At 37.4% G+C, this 15,655-nt stretch overlaps 1 protein-coding gene across 1 annotated transcript in view; it reads right to left on the bottom strand.

Moving 5' to 3' along the window:
- The window catches only part of arrdc1b (arrestin domain containing 1b), a 56,914-nt gene extending 41,518 nt beyond the window's left edge, over positions 1–15,396 (bottom strand). Inside the window, exon 1 of the mRNA XM_079587265.1 lies at positions 15,125–15,396. Coding sequence (XP_079443391.1) covers positions 15,125–15,242 — 118 coding nt within the window. The 5' untranslated portion in view covers positions 15,243–15,396. The remainder of the gene's footprint in view (positions 1–15,124) is intronic.
- Positions 15,397–15,655: the final 259 nt, after the last annotated feature.

Raw genomic sequence — 15,655 nt, 5'->3', positions numbered from 1 at the left:
GTGAGAGCAGTATGGTTTGCAGACAATATATTTATAAAGAGACTCATCCAAAACAAGAATCCCACAGGATTGCTTTATGGACGTAATATGTAAATATTTGCATTCTTTGAAATATATTTCTATTTTTAAACATTTGAAACGGACACAATACACACATTCACCTGCTGTCTCTCAGGCTGTGGCACACATATATCTGGCAGCCAGTACTGCTGCCTGTCCCTCTCCTAATATTATCTTTATATGTTCTATTTCAGTCATGGCTGTAAAGTGTCTTTATTAAGTTAGTGATTTTTCTTTTATGTAGAGGTCTCTGATTGAAATGTATTTTTGACAGTGAAGGAGGAAGTGTGTCTCTGTCTCGAGCTCTCCTGCCCTACAGTGAACACACACCCTTTGCTCTCTGGCTCTCAATGGCTAGACTGTGTTCACTGAGCCTGTACTTGCAGGATCCGTCTCTGCTTTGTGTCTCTCACTCTCTGGAGATATTCTTTCAATTCTTAATTTGATTTCAGAGTTCGATAGAATTGTAATTTACTTTGTGTTTTTGTTTCCTGATCCGAATGTTTCAAATATGTATTTTTAGACCGTTTGATAATGGTTTATTTTGATGTTTGGGTGAAAAGCAGTGCTGATCTAAAACTGGTTAGTGTTAGTAGAGTTAGTCAGGTTAGTAAGTCTCAGAACCAGCTGACTGAGGGGACTTTTTTCTGGGTTCAGTTCTTGGGTGCTTTAAAATGTAGCGGATCTGTGGGACTTGATTTGAAGGATTTTTTTTGCATATTAACAATCAACGGGAATCTAATTCTGTCCAACATGCATTTTTGGGTGTTTTCCTTTGTAGTTTTAGAATAATTTAGCAGAATTCTGTGTGTTGGGCTTCTGTTGGATGTCTGTCCCATCTAGCTCTGATCACTGAGTGGACCCCAAACCTCACTTTGTGCAATGGGCTGAATTATACTATCAAAGATTTTACACCATCTATCTATCTATCTAGTTTATGAATAAGGAGCTTATCCGAGCGTATTACACAACATCCTGTGACCATTCAGCCCTTATTCTACTCATCTCACACGCTACCTCATCTCACTCTCCACAAACATTCCCAGCAATTACAGCGCAGGCCCATCCATGATCCTCTGCTCAACCACGTGTCATGCATCTCCCTCAAGCTTTATTTACCTCAACAAAACAAAAGCAGTCTCTCAGTGGGGCACAGAAAAAGTCAGTGAATTGGCGTTCGCAGAAAAGGATGTTAACTTACTTTCTTTTCTACTAATTTACTTTCAATGAAGCATCACCATATGTTGAATGAAGCTGCGTAAAGCACAAAGAGGGAAAGATAAAGACTAAAGATGTCTGTAATCCTGATTTATTTTAGGGAAGTCTGGCATACACATGAAACCATGTCAATGTGAAACAGAATGAAAGGCTACACTTGAAGAGGTCTCTCAGATCTTGGTGTACATTTGGTTCAGACCTAGATATCGAGTGTGAAAATAGTCACCATTTAGCCTTTGACTCCTCAGAGTCACAACATCTGCTGCTGCTCATTCAATGACCAAGATATTTAAGCCCCTTTCACACAGAGATTCCGGAAAATACACGGATAAAGTGACCCGGGATTTGACCCGGGTTCGTTTGAAAATGGTTCATTCACACTGCCAGTGATTTGCCGGAATCAGAGAGCGCGTTCACACACAACCCGGGTATGTCCCGGATAGACGCGTGACGTTATGATCTTCGGCGCGGATTGCAAGGAGCTCTCGGGTCTCTGCTTCAGTCCAGTTTGCAGACATCTTTTCGTTCTTTCTTGTATCGATGACGAACACAAACTTTCTTCAGTGGCACGATAACTACGTCATTGCGAAGGCTCGTGCATCATCACTACGACACACCCCTTACGGCATTTGTCCTGGCTTTTGTTCACACAGCGCGCGTTCCGGGTCTGAACACGGCAATGTTACTAGGTCCCCAACCCGGCATCGATCCCGGCATTAAACCCGGGTCGTGTTTGCGTTCACACAGAAGGCGTTCCGGCAATTTGCCGGCAATTTGCCGGGTTCAAAGTGCTGTGTGAATGGGGCTTTAGTTAAGTCTCTCACCCACGAGCCCTCATAAGTAAACGCTCAGCCGCCGCCAAGCTTAAGAAAATTATTTAACAAACCATTTGGCTGGACAACGCAAATGTCAGACCGAAAAGACATTGCAGAATGATGCATCAGAAGTGAGTGTCCATGAAATAGTATTTCCTAACAAGAAAACGAATTTGTTGCATACCACATAGATGAAAATTTGACATAAACATGAGAATTTATGAGCGAGCTCTAAATCACAGAGAGCCGGCCGCGCATTCAGAGGGAGATTTACACCTGGAATGGTAACAACACATCTGCTTTGATAGGGAACAGGAACAGGCAGATTAATGCAAGCAAACTGAGAATTTCAGGTCACCTTGGTTTTAATGATGTCCATCCTTCTCCCTATATTTATGGATGGTTTTGCTAAGTAAAAAACAGTTTTTCAGAGAACATCCCAAACAGAACTGAAATAGCTGTTGGTGGATTAATTTATCGTACAATATTGAGAAAGAAATGATTTATCATGCTTTTGTTTACTTGCTGTGGGATCGCATCATTAGGATTACGGTTAAAGCTTGTGGCGACTATTTTGCATCATAATCACTCAAAACGCTGCATCCAAGGGATAATTCTTATGTTATGCTACAGGTTATGCTACACAGAACAAGAATGTTAATTATATGTGTAATACATACTGTATGTATGCACACGTAGTAAATGTTGTCTGGAATCTGATCTTGCGTGATTTACTGAACCATTTGTCTAGGTCATGCCGGCCTGTTCAATTAGACGTACAAAGAGAGGAAGTGCACTCCTTACTTGAGCTTCTAATGAACTACAACGAATACAGAGTAAAACAGGCCTATTGTGTCAAGCATTTTCTGTGATATGCATTGAAATAATAATAATAATATTTAGCAACATTATACATTCCTGAATGTAAAGGAAAATAGATGTTTTAGCAGAAAACAGAATTTCAGATATATTTCCATATACTTGTATACGGTCCTGAAGTGCTCTTAAAGTCCCGGGAACCGGAAGTTGCAAACAACTTTACTTAAGTGTTGTGACGTATTTATTTCTAAATAAAAAAACACTCATAGCAAACTGACGGTTGAGGAGTAGTTAATGATATTTAACCCAAGCCATCAAAATGATGTTATCAGAGAAGGAGCGCCATTCCAGAGAAGAACGGCATTTTGCGGAAGCAAATTTTCAGGTTTTGATTTAAAGATTACTATGAAAAAACTGTATTCTGTGTATTAACTTGCACGGATAATTGTACACCACAAGACACCTTTACATTTTTAAGAGGCCTTGTAATGAAGGCATGTTTAATACTCATTATATAATGAAAACCCTGAGTGTTCTCCTGCATTTAGAGGAGGAGAAAAAGAGCCTTTCCGAGTGGCGTGATGGAAGATCTGTAATTAAATTCTCAACGACACAGATTAATCAGGCCCTCCCTTTACTTTACAATATCCTCAGGGCTGGGAGGACAGGTGGAATTCCTTAACTACCTGATTTGATTAATGACAGTGTTTTGGAGCACATGGTGAGTTGAGATGGGTGTTTCAGATAAGTATGCATTGGTCAGTATTGGATATTTAATTGTGCATTTTCCTTACAGACTACAATAGTAAAATAACCAAAACCCACAATGACACTGACCAAGCTAATAAATAGGATAAAAACAACAGATTATTTCCATGTTTTTTTTGCAAGAAATTTACATTTTTACTATGTACGGCATGCACATACTCTCTTTCCCCCGATCTCTCTCCCACTTAAATGCGCGCACATACAGTACGGAAACACACTCGCACATAAACGTGTTCTTAGCACTGATCTGACAATTTTATCAGTAAAATAGTTTAGCAACTTCAAAGCTACATGACATTTTAGTGAGGTAATAACGCCGCTGTTCTTGAAGCAGATAAACGTACAGTTTCGCTATTAGTAGAGATGCTCCTGCTGAACACTGTTGAGAGACACAGACTCTGGTAATCCATACATGCCTAATCTCTCTTTCTCTTTCTTCTGGGATAATAGGAGTAAGAAATTAGTCCTACACACAAGAGCATTTTAAGGACAAAAACCTGACAAATGTCTTGAAATACAACATGGTGACCGTAGTATAAGGGGAATAATTGACTCTGGTCCGTTGAATTATTAGAAAATAATGCCCATCCACTTGGTGTGTCCACACCACACCTTGGGTGTGCATTACTTTCTAATAATTAAATGGGCCGTCATCAATTATTCCTTACTTTATTTACACAAAACAGCATAGCTACAATTTTAATAGCTATCGGCTATTTATTTAAATAGTAATCAACTTATTGGAATCAGCCAATAGTTTAATATTGATGCAATTCAATGTTGATTGCTTCCAAAAATGGAAGTCTATACTTGCAGCTACCCGAGTAAAATATTATTATTCCTTTGTGTAAAATATTATTTTAACCCATTTGAGTTTTATGATATTTACTGTGTTAAAAGAAAGAGATTTACTTGACTTACTATTAAAAATGAACATACAAATAATACACTTTGAACTCGACTTTTCCACAGGATCTTAAACTAAACTCACTTGATCTAATCATTAACTTGAATAATTAAACTGCACTAAAACATGTGCTGTCCTCTCAAGACCATGGGCCTCTCAAGCGCTCCTACAATCAATCCAGCTCACTCTGTTAGGAAGGTAAAGGCGTCTTTGTCCTCTGAAAGAGTGTGAATGAGAGAGGGCACCTGATCACAAAGGACATCTGGGCTGGGAAACCCCATACGTCTCATGGGACCAGTAGTTCTGAATGCCGGTGGCCTAGCAACCACATTCCGATAACATATCCCCGGTAACGGCCATAAACCTGCTGCCAGGTGAAGGCTAACCTCATCTCTGCCTCAATAAAACACTCTCAATCCAATACACACACTTGTAAACAAACAAATCACAGAGGAAATTCCAAAGTCTACCACGAAGGCATTTGATTCTGGACTTTTGAGTGCTGTTCAAGAATATTTGAGAAGCTGAACATTCTTAATGCTGTTTGTGAGGAATGTGTTACATTCTAGCCTCCACGCAAGGTCATTATTCCACTGTGAATCAGAATGTGTCAAGAGTGGCCACTTTCCACTTACAGTTCGCCGAGTTGAGGACTATTCAGACAAACAAAAGAGAACAAAGAATGGTCATTAGGGTTAAGCATGAAATTTCCGAGAGGTTTTACTGTAAAAGGATGTGGAAACCTTTTTTACCTTTGTCCTGGAGCACTACCGAGACATAATATACATAAAAGGAATAGCTATGACTTCCTTTTTTTTTCCATGGAATACAAAAGAAGATATTTTGTGTGAGTGTTTTTCCATACGACACGCCAAAACAATTCCAAAACATTCTTTAAAATATCTTTGTGTTCCAAAGAAAAAAGAAAATCACACAGGTTTTGAGGGCGAGTAAATCATGACAATTTTCATTTCTGGGTGAACTGTCCCTTTAAAAAGAATATGTATGCTGGAGACTGAATTAAATTTTTTGAAATAAAAATATAAGGAACTAAGGAATAGAAGGAACTAAGACAGAAAAAGGGGCAGTGAGAGATCTGTAGGCTTTTGTTCTCACATGCGATCAGTTTCTTGAAATATTCCCGTTATGAAACAGAAGGCTTTGTTGGTTCCCTTTGAGACTAATAAGACAATGTGAGCGCTCTAAAATTTCACCAGATATATTCAGCGAGGCCAGATGTACCGTGCGTGTGTCCTACATTACTCATTATTGCTAGAGAATGAGCTGAAAGCGTACACTTAAAAACAGTCATTAAAGGAGTTGAGAGCGCCATTAGTCGCAAACATAAAAGAGAGTAAATTTGTCTCGTCCTCAGCTTCGTTTCAAACGCTACAGCTGCATTTCTCATTCAGCAAGACAGTGTGGACAAATCTGTCTTATCTAAATCCCAGAAATAGACATCTTCTTCACCCTTCCTTACTCTGACTGCCTGGAGAGAAAGAGAAAGAAACGGGAAGAGACACATAAAGAGAATGAGAGAACGCATTTCTCTAGGCACGTGACACGGTGACCAAAAAAAAAGAAGAGCCCCATCGAGGGCAGCTGGCATGGCAGAACCGCTGGGAGGCAAAAACAGGAAAAAGCAAGGTAAGAGGTGCCAACATGGGTGCCGTTGGCATCAGAGAGACAACTAAAGTGCCAATATAGATATCTCACTATACCAAACACTGAAAGGTCTAACAAACCTTGAGGTTAAACATTTACAAGAAACATCTTTAGTGACAAACAAGCTTTTATTCTTCACACACTTGATGCAAAGGAATATTCCAGGTTCTGTGCAAGTTAAGCTCAATCGTACAGAGCGCTGCACTTCATATGTGGTGGGCAAAATCATATATATATCGTTTTACTAAATTGTGCACACAAAATATAATAATTAATTCCCTCAATATTAGTAAAACGATTTGTTAATTCATGGCCACGATTATACATAGGCTATTTTTTCCTGCATGACTCATGCACGGGGCTCCGTACAATCGACAGCATTTGTGGCATAATGTTGATTAATTTACACTTGTACATTCCTTTTATATAAAATAAATTAATAATACAGTGACACAGTGAAAGTGAATGGGGCCAATCTGTAAACGTTCAAATTCTCACTGTTTCAATAGTATAGCGACAAGATGTAAGCAATGTATGTGTTCACATGAGTTTAATGTAAAATTACTTACTAACATTTTCTGTGTAAAGTTCTGTGTAAAATCGAATTTTACAACTTTGCTGTCATGACAACGCAATGCCATAAACCCATTAAAAAAACTTAAACAGATTGACAGCTCAAATAATCTATTAATTTAAAACTAATTTAATTTAAATTATTATTAATAATACTAATTATTTCAGGTACTTTTATAAAATTATAAGATTGTCTGTCTTAAATTACATTGTAAACACCTCACTGTGACCATTGTTGCTTATTTTAAAGAACATAATGCCACAAATGCTGTCCATTGAACCCAGAATATTCCATTAAAAAGAGAGAAATTGAATTATTCCCATCCATGACTGCAAAGTGGTAATTAAAAAGAATAGTTCTAATTTGAAAAACATCCCCCAAGTCTAGACACAATTAGGGGTTTGATGCCCCAGAGCATATTCTTACTGTGACTTATAGTACATTTGCTATTTGCAGCAAGCTGAAGTGGTCATGGAGTTCTTGTGAACTCTGTTAGCCTATATACCGGTTGAGGCACGCAGTAACGTCAGAGTTTATACCCTTGAATGAACACGAATTCCTAACTTTGTTTTGAATAGTAAGGTTTCTTACTTTGTTTTCATTATGAATAATGAACTGGTCATGGGGTCAGGATGAATTTATGTCACAGCAAGATGTTTCAGGACAGGTTTGAGCTCAACGGTAGCCTTTGTTCTCATAATGGAATATACATAAACGTGAATGAGATTTGAGAACTATGGTCAAGGGTAAGATTTTTAGCAATTGAAATGGCGTAAATTGTATGGCTTCAGAAGGCTTGGAATATAGTGCAAAAGTCATCAGACTATAGTTTAATGGTTCTTTTTGGAGCTTGACTTCTCTAAAATAGCTTTAAATTTACAAATGAAAACTAGTTTGTCAACTTAACTTCCATTTGAACCTAAACATTTCAGGTTTTGTCCTTAGAAGGACCTCAGATAAACGCTCTGACCTGCTCTAAACTCATCCTGTATACTTAGGAACAGTAAGGAGGTGAATACTCAAAAAACACCTTCCTTCCTCCAAAATAAAAGTGTGCTCCATTTATAAATAACTACGTTTGAGGCCTGTGATTCCCATTATGAAAGGGACAAACAGCTGCGGGCTGAACTTAATATTTGTGTTCAATAGTGTGGCAAATATTTAAACACAAACAAGAGTGTCCTGCCTTTTAATGTGGCGAATGCATTGTTATAATAAGAAATAGGGAGTGAATCTATTCACAAACACTCACACAGCGTGAGACAGAGTGGCATCATGTTGGTATCAGTGGTGTTGTCTTACAGGGCAGTCAGTACACTGCTAATGAATAGAGGGGCTTGTCTATGTGAGTGTCTTTTGAGACACAAAGAGACAAAAGGCTCTAGAGCATTACAAACAAGCTTATCACAATCATAAATATGCATTTGATTCCAGGCTGAATGTATTAAAGCATACAAAATTAACATGATACAATGCTTGCATATCTCCTATAAAGGTCATCACGGACGGTACCAAAATTAAACTAGTCGGTAGACTCGGTACCATTACCAGTAAAATTTCATGGCTCTCTTTACCAATTTTGGGAGTGGGTAATGAACAGGAAGCGAGATAAGTAATCACAAAGGCTGCCAATCTCTAAAGTGCAAGCTCACTGAATTCTCCAAGCTCGCGAAAACTCACAACGTTATAATAAAAAAGCTATTTTAATTGTACAATGAATCTTTTATTTACATAGTAGTTACACTATGTTGGTTATAATGAAAGGATGGAACAAAACAAAGGTTCAGAGGTGTTTTCAGATTCGGAATAACTTACTAGCACCTCTGATAGGCTATTGAATTCACATGCTCAATAGATATGATTGTGATTGGCTACAAAGCTCAACACAAAACACGGTCTAAATAGAACATTTTGACACTCAGAGAGCGCTCAAAAAACATGAACGAGAGAGTTTGATAAGCATCTATCAGCGGGTATAGAATATACCCGGTACTCTTTACTACCGGTCAACATTTTTTTACCGACTGATGCCAGTATTACCAGCATGTTTGACCATCCTATTTCCAATTTAACAGGAATTTGAACACAGGACTGCATCATTAATCTAAATAAAACCAAATTCGCAATTTGGATTAGTCTGAATTTAATTTCAACGTGCTATTGTCAACTAAAGACAAACTTTAAGAGCCTCCTGCAATTTTCCACCAACATAAAAGCTTGATGGTTTGAAAATGAATAAATGAAAGACAGCCATAAATATTAGCATTGTAATTTTAAGTTATAATGTAAAATAAAATAAATAATAATAATCCAATTTTTTTCTTAAATACGTTAAAAATATATTTTACAGTGAAATATTATATTATGAATATTTTTGATTTTATGGTGTGCTATTTGTTTTAGTAATAATTATGTTTTATTATTATCATTATTTAGTCAATATTGATTTATAATCAAACATGTTTGGCCAAATTGTACAGCACAACAAACCAGCTATTCAAATTAAAAATCTGAAAAAGAAAAAAAAATGTTGCAAATTGAATTGCAAACAAAATGAGTCATCAATATTTTACGTCTAATTTCATAGAAGAAGAAAAAAATTATTAAATGCAGCATCTACTGTATGTCTAAAATTTGCCAATATATTATATACAATTTATATACATTTTGCTTTCATTGGGCTTTCAGTATCCTGTGCAATGTGCAAAAAAGTCAATGTCTAAACAAAACACTAAGGATATTTTCTCTCCACAAATCACATCACACAACACGCATCTCTAAGGGTCGAATGAAAAGCTTCACATCGCAAATTGATGTACATTGATGTTCATACAAGGCTGTACAGTTTTACACTACAGCACTAAAACCATTTCTAACTCAAGTTTCTAACCATTTCAGATTCAAGCAATCATGTCTTCTTCGGGGTTTTCTGTAACTGACTGATTAAAAAACAGTCTAAAGCCCTTTCATAGTTAAGAAGGATTATACATATATTCTGCCAAAGCTGAGACTGTCTTGCCTGTTCAGTCTGCTGACCAGTAAACTTATACACTGAATATCGGTGTGATAAATAAGAGACCATTTTTCAATGGAAGGGTGTATGTGTACATGCACTGAAAGAGATTTACGCTTTAATATTCACAGCACACTTTTCATTTTCATTAAATAAGATATGCAGAGCCATGCAGGCTGAAAAAAATGTCACTGTCTCTCACACTCATCAGGTCCATGATAGGACCCTTTATCAAAGCAGCCAGACTAAAAAAAAAAAGACAGATAAGAGAGCCAAAGCATGAGTCAGCTGCTTTTTAATAAAACATAGTGGGCAATGTAAATTGAAAAGCACAGCAACTGTTCTCGGAGTAACAACATCATGTCTTCCACTTTGCAGCAAGAAACTATAAGGAAAGTATCCAGCTCCATGCTGAGCACACTTACAAATAAAGGTCTTTATTGGTATTTGTGGTTCCACAAAGAACCTTTAACATCCAGTTCTTTATAGTGGAAAAATGTTCTTTAGATTATTACAATGTTCTTAAAAATGGTTCTTTTAAGAACTCTTCACCTTTCTTTGAGGAACCCAAAATGGTTATTGTATGACATTGCTGTGAACCCCCCCTTTTGGAACCTTTATTTTTAAAGAGTGCAGTATAATATGACATTGATGAGTTTTAACAAATACAGAAAAAACATGTCTTATTTTGGATTTGGTAGTTTTAACATCTAATTAAAGGACCAGGAAATACATTGCCATTTTTTTAAGTATCCAAAAAATTAATTGTGTCATAATTTACTTACCTGATGTTCTCCCATGGAACATAAAAGGGGAAGTTAGGCACAATGGCCCTCATTTATGAAAAGTGAGTACACCAAATTTCCAGCGTACACCTGGCGTACACCCAAAACCACGGTGACTTTGCGATTTATCAATATGGACGTTGGCGTACGGCACGCTCAGATCCTACGCCAGCTCAGGAGGTGGTGTACATGTACGCACGTTTTGAGTTAGTGCTGAAATGCGCAGAAAAACAATTCCTAACACCACAAAACGCACTGACAAACTAAAGATATGATATATTATGACCCACTGTAAAAAAACAACAAGATAGAAATGATAAACTTCAGTGTTTATTTTTGTGAGTTAAGCCCGGCAGGTGCGCACGGACTGGGTCCAGTAATGAAAGGCTTTCAATGACCAAAAAATAATTCAGACTGACAAAATAATTAAAATGACATTCTTCTTCTTTTAAATAATAATAATAATAACAAAGACATTCTTCTTCTAAATAACAATAAGCGTCATTAATAATCAAAATCATAATACTAATAAAAAGAATATTACAAATTGTCATGCAATTATTCACATCATCATCACTTGTACACCCCATTACATGTGACGTCATGCGAAATTCAATGCTAATAGTTTCAAAACACGTGCTGTAAAATAATGCATTGTGATAGGTAATTTGCTCAACCAACCAGCGATTTAAACTGGATTTCCACCGGAGAAGTTTCTCCTCTTTACCGTCTTCCGTGTGTCCATGGCGTAAAATGAGGACGTGGGGGAGGCGGAGACGTGAATATAAAGGGGCGTGTTAATCTAATGACGATCGTTTTCAGCCGCGGCATTTATCAAGAGGCAGGTATTGCGTACACCTGAATTTCAAAGGTACGAACAGCTTCATAAATCAGACGGTGAGAGGAGTGTAAGCATAATCTTACGCCAACATATACGCCCGTTTCGACGCAAGATTGATAAATGAGGGCCAATGTCTTTACATTTCGGATGAACTATTCCTTTAATACCCATGATTCAAATCATCTAGCAGTTTTGTTATGCTACACTCAATATAACAGTTTTCACAGCGATACCAGTGAAGTGAAAAACAATTTAGGGTTTCCCAAAGAACCTTTCAGTGAACAGTTCTTAAAATATATTTTTTCTTAATGTAAAGAACCTTTACAATGTTTTGTTCCATGGAGGTTCTTCATGGAACCACAAATACCAATAAAGAAGCTTTATTTTTAAATGTGTAATGCAAAAATGCCTGCTGGAGGGAACACCACAAAGCCACATTAGAGGAGTTTTTCCCACATTAAGGGTACGTTTACATGACACTGATGTACTAAAAACAGAAAGGTTTTTCCTTTCCGTTTTTCGCATTTAGACGACAACATTGTCAAAACGATCCCCTTCACACGGATCTGCAAAAACGACAAAAAATGCTGTATTATGGATTCCAGGCCAGTAGTTGGCGATGTCACTTTGTAAAGAAACACTACGCGCCTATAGACATAATACACATGCGCATGACATCACAGTTTTCACAAATTGGCGTTTTTGTAGTTTACACGAGTGGATATTGGTATCGTTTTCAAAAACGTACACTTTGAAACCCGTTTTTCAATGTTTGCGCTTTCAGGCACCAAAAACACAGTTGTCACAAATTAACAAACACAAATGAACGGCCAAAACATATAAAACGTTTTCCGGTTTTAGTTGAAAGCGGTGTAGTGTAAAGTCAAGGTGAAGGGCGCTTCAAGCCAATTCCCAAAAAATACTAACATAGGACTAACATTGCAGGAAGCCCAAATGAATTAAAGTGCCAGCTGAGAATGACTAATCACACCAGTCACATGACCTCATCCCATAAAACAGAGTGGTGTTGTCATCATGCATTCCACTGATAAACATTACAGCAGGCAAAAACATTGTTCCAATCCACAGTGTGATCAAACGCAAAAAAAAACCTCTTTCTCACTGTTGACAGGAACAACTGAGAGGAACAGAAACATGACCACAGAGCGTCGTTCGTTTTTTTTATAAGTGTCACAATAAGGGTGGGGTCCTAGAGTTGACTGGAGATTCACAACAATTTCATGCATCAGCTTAGTCTTAAGTGTGGATACAAACAATAAGGGGAATAACACAAATGAAAATAAGCTTACAGGGTTGTTTCATTGGAATCTTTTTCTCTTGTGTGTCTGTACTGTAAGTCTCGCCTACACACTAAAGCCCAACAGTTCAGTGAAAACACTTACAATGCATTCTTTGTGCGCATTCAACCAGTGTGAAAAGTACCTTGTCTAACCTACTTTCTTATCTCTTTCCCCATTGACCAGTATGCAAAAATTTGGTTAGTGGGGAAAAAGGGGGTTGTGAATACTGGGTCTTGACAGCCTTGTTAAAGTCACCATTAAATCAAAATGGACAATTCTTGCTTTTTTTTATGGAATATTTACATTTTTATTATAAATTATTTATCCATTCACATCATGTTTTTTTTTTATTCATGTCCCCTGATGTTCTATCAAAATAACTTCCACTCCCTCTTGCAGCAACACCTCTTCCCTGATGCTCGTTGTGTTCTTACGGTTTATATTTCCACAGCATGAAGGTAAGATCTTACGGATTAGTGAATGAAAAGCTTGGATTACACTTTATTTTAAGGTGTCATTGTTACAGTGTAATTATATATTAAAGTACTGTGTAATATTAATTACCAATATAGGGTTTGGGTAGGATTAGGATTTGGTTGAAGGTTAGTGGCATGTTGGCTAATTATGCATAATTAACTGTTATTACTATGGAAAGTAGGCAACCGGTATGTAACATGGACACTATAAAATAAAGTGTTACCAAAGCTTGTTTTAAAATCTTGCCGGTCTACTTACATTTGTTAAGGCATCAGCTTCAAACATTACAATGCTAACTTTCGTTAAATCTACAACAAGTAAATCCACTTCACCAGCTAATTACCCTTCGACAGCAATGCCATCCCAGATAGCAGACCGATGTCGATTCAACGTTGATTTTTAGTTGTAAAGGTTAGTATCAATCATCAATCAAATTTCAACGTCGAATCAACGTTCAATATTTGGTCGGTATATCAGAACGTTATTACATCGAAAATAAAACATCGATTCAACATTGAAATGCGGTTGAATGGCGTGTCTGACGTTGATTCAACGTTAATTCGATGAGCAAAACAACGTTGTTTCGATGTCACGAGAAACGTAGTTTCCACATTGATTCGATGTCAGTTTGCTATCTGGGATAGAAATATGCAGCAAAAATGGAAGTTCAAACACAAAATTCTAAAGATGGCACATGGCGGCATACTTGTTCAGGGTGGCGCCATGACAGGAAAAGCTATAGCTTTAGGCTGTGAGGGATAGACTTGTTTTTAATGGCAACCGCTGTAAAAAGCTGTTGACAACTCATCTCATATCTCATATTGTCAGTAGTTTGACCACTGAAATTTATTGGAAATATATGTTTGCAGTGTTTGGTCAGCAGAACAATCTAAAAACATTAGTTGTACAACTCAACTAAAGATGTCAGAGGCACAGCATCGCTTTCATTCCCGTTAAAAACCAAAGATGGCGCTGCTGTGAATAAGGTCTATAGCAAACATAGACTGTAAAACGACAAACTTCCAACGGTCCAATCAACTCCTGATTACCAAAATCAAGTTCATGCTTCTTTTTTTTGTTTAAGAAGCCATTTCACTGGGATATATGTCACAATAGGGGAAAAAGACAATTTCAACTTCCGTTTGAATGACGATTTAAGGCTTAAAAGTTAAATAAAATAAAGTAAAAAGGTTGGATGGGGGATGTATTCTTACTTACATGGGGTAAGTATCACCAAACATTGGTATAATACAGTTAACTTCTCTTGAAGCATTTTTTTTCTTTTCTTCAATAGCCAGCGGTCTTTTGGTTCTTTCGTTTTTTGGTTTATGGATATTAACCCTTTTCGTTTCGTGGGGTTTTAAGACGTTTAAGAATGGCTCTTCCTGGGTGAACGCTGGGATATTTTCGCCTGCCACTGAATGTGCACTTATTTGTGGACGTTTAAAGATGGAAACCAATTGATGACACAATTCAAAACAAACCTGTTGAAATGCACAAGATATCGATCCAGAAGCGGTTTGGGTGTTATTGTGCAATCGGACCGAAACCAGCATCACAAAAGAAACAGGATGCATTGACGTTCATGAAAACACGAATAGACGTCGATGCCCTCTGATCACAAGTCCCCTTTTCCATAAAAACCCACATGTACCAGTATTACATTGTATATGAAACGGATGCTGAATGTCAACATGCAACACGTTTATATTGCGACACGTCCATGCTTGACATGCATTATTTTAACCCTCGTTTTACTTGAACGGGGGAAACCCTGGAGCTCACCATCTGTGCTGTTCATGCAAATTTTGCATGATTATAATGTTTTCATTTTTCCTATTGTAACCATATGTAGCCTAAGATATGTCAAGCGTCGCTTACCTTTAAACTGTAAGGAGTGGCTTGTTTTAATTCTCACAGTTCCTGATATGGATTCCCCGGGGTTGTAGACCACTTTGCTATTAGTGAAAGTAATCTCGAATTCCTGAAGCTTCCCCATGTCTTTCAGAAGCACCACTCACACACTCACGGAGGACGAGATCGTCGGTAAAACTACGGGTGAAAGCGTCCAGCTTCACGTCCCACCTGCGGCTCTCATCTCTCCGCCCATCCACGAGCGCTGACGTCATCGGGATTGTCAGTCAGGCTCCCCCTGTTTTTATGATCCTCAAGGTTGTTTCAAATAATCGTCTAATAGCCTATAATGTATTTACTATTTTGGATGCTGATGAACTTTCTAGAAAATTGCGATCATTATCATTCCAAAAGTAAAAAACAAATGTCTGTGATGATGGGGTAATTTTTTGGGGTAAAAACGTTTAGGCTATATCATTTTCAACAGTAAATGTAATTTAATTACTAGTATTGATAAACATGTTCAGTGTTGCATCAAGTTAAAAAATACACTTTGAA

This window comes from Phoxinus phoxinus (assembly GCF_949152265.1).
Source record: "Phoxinus phoxinus genome assembly, chromosome: 17".
Taxonomy (NCBI): Eukaryota; Metazoa; Chordata; class Actinopteri; order Cypriniformes; family Leuciscidae; genus Phoxinus; species Phoxinus phoxinus.
Note: the sequence above shows the minus strand (reverse complement) of the source record. Positions and strands in the feature narration are given on the sequence as shown.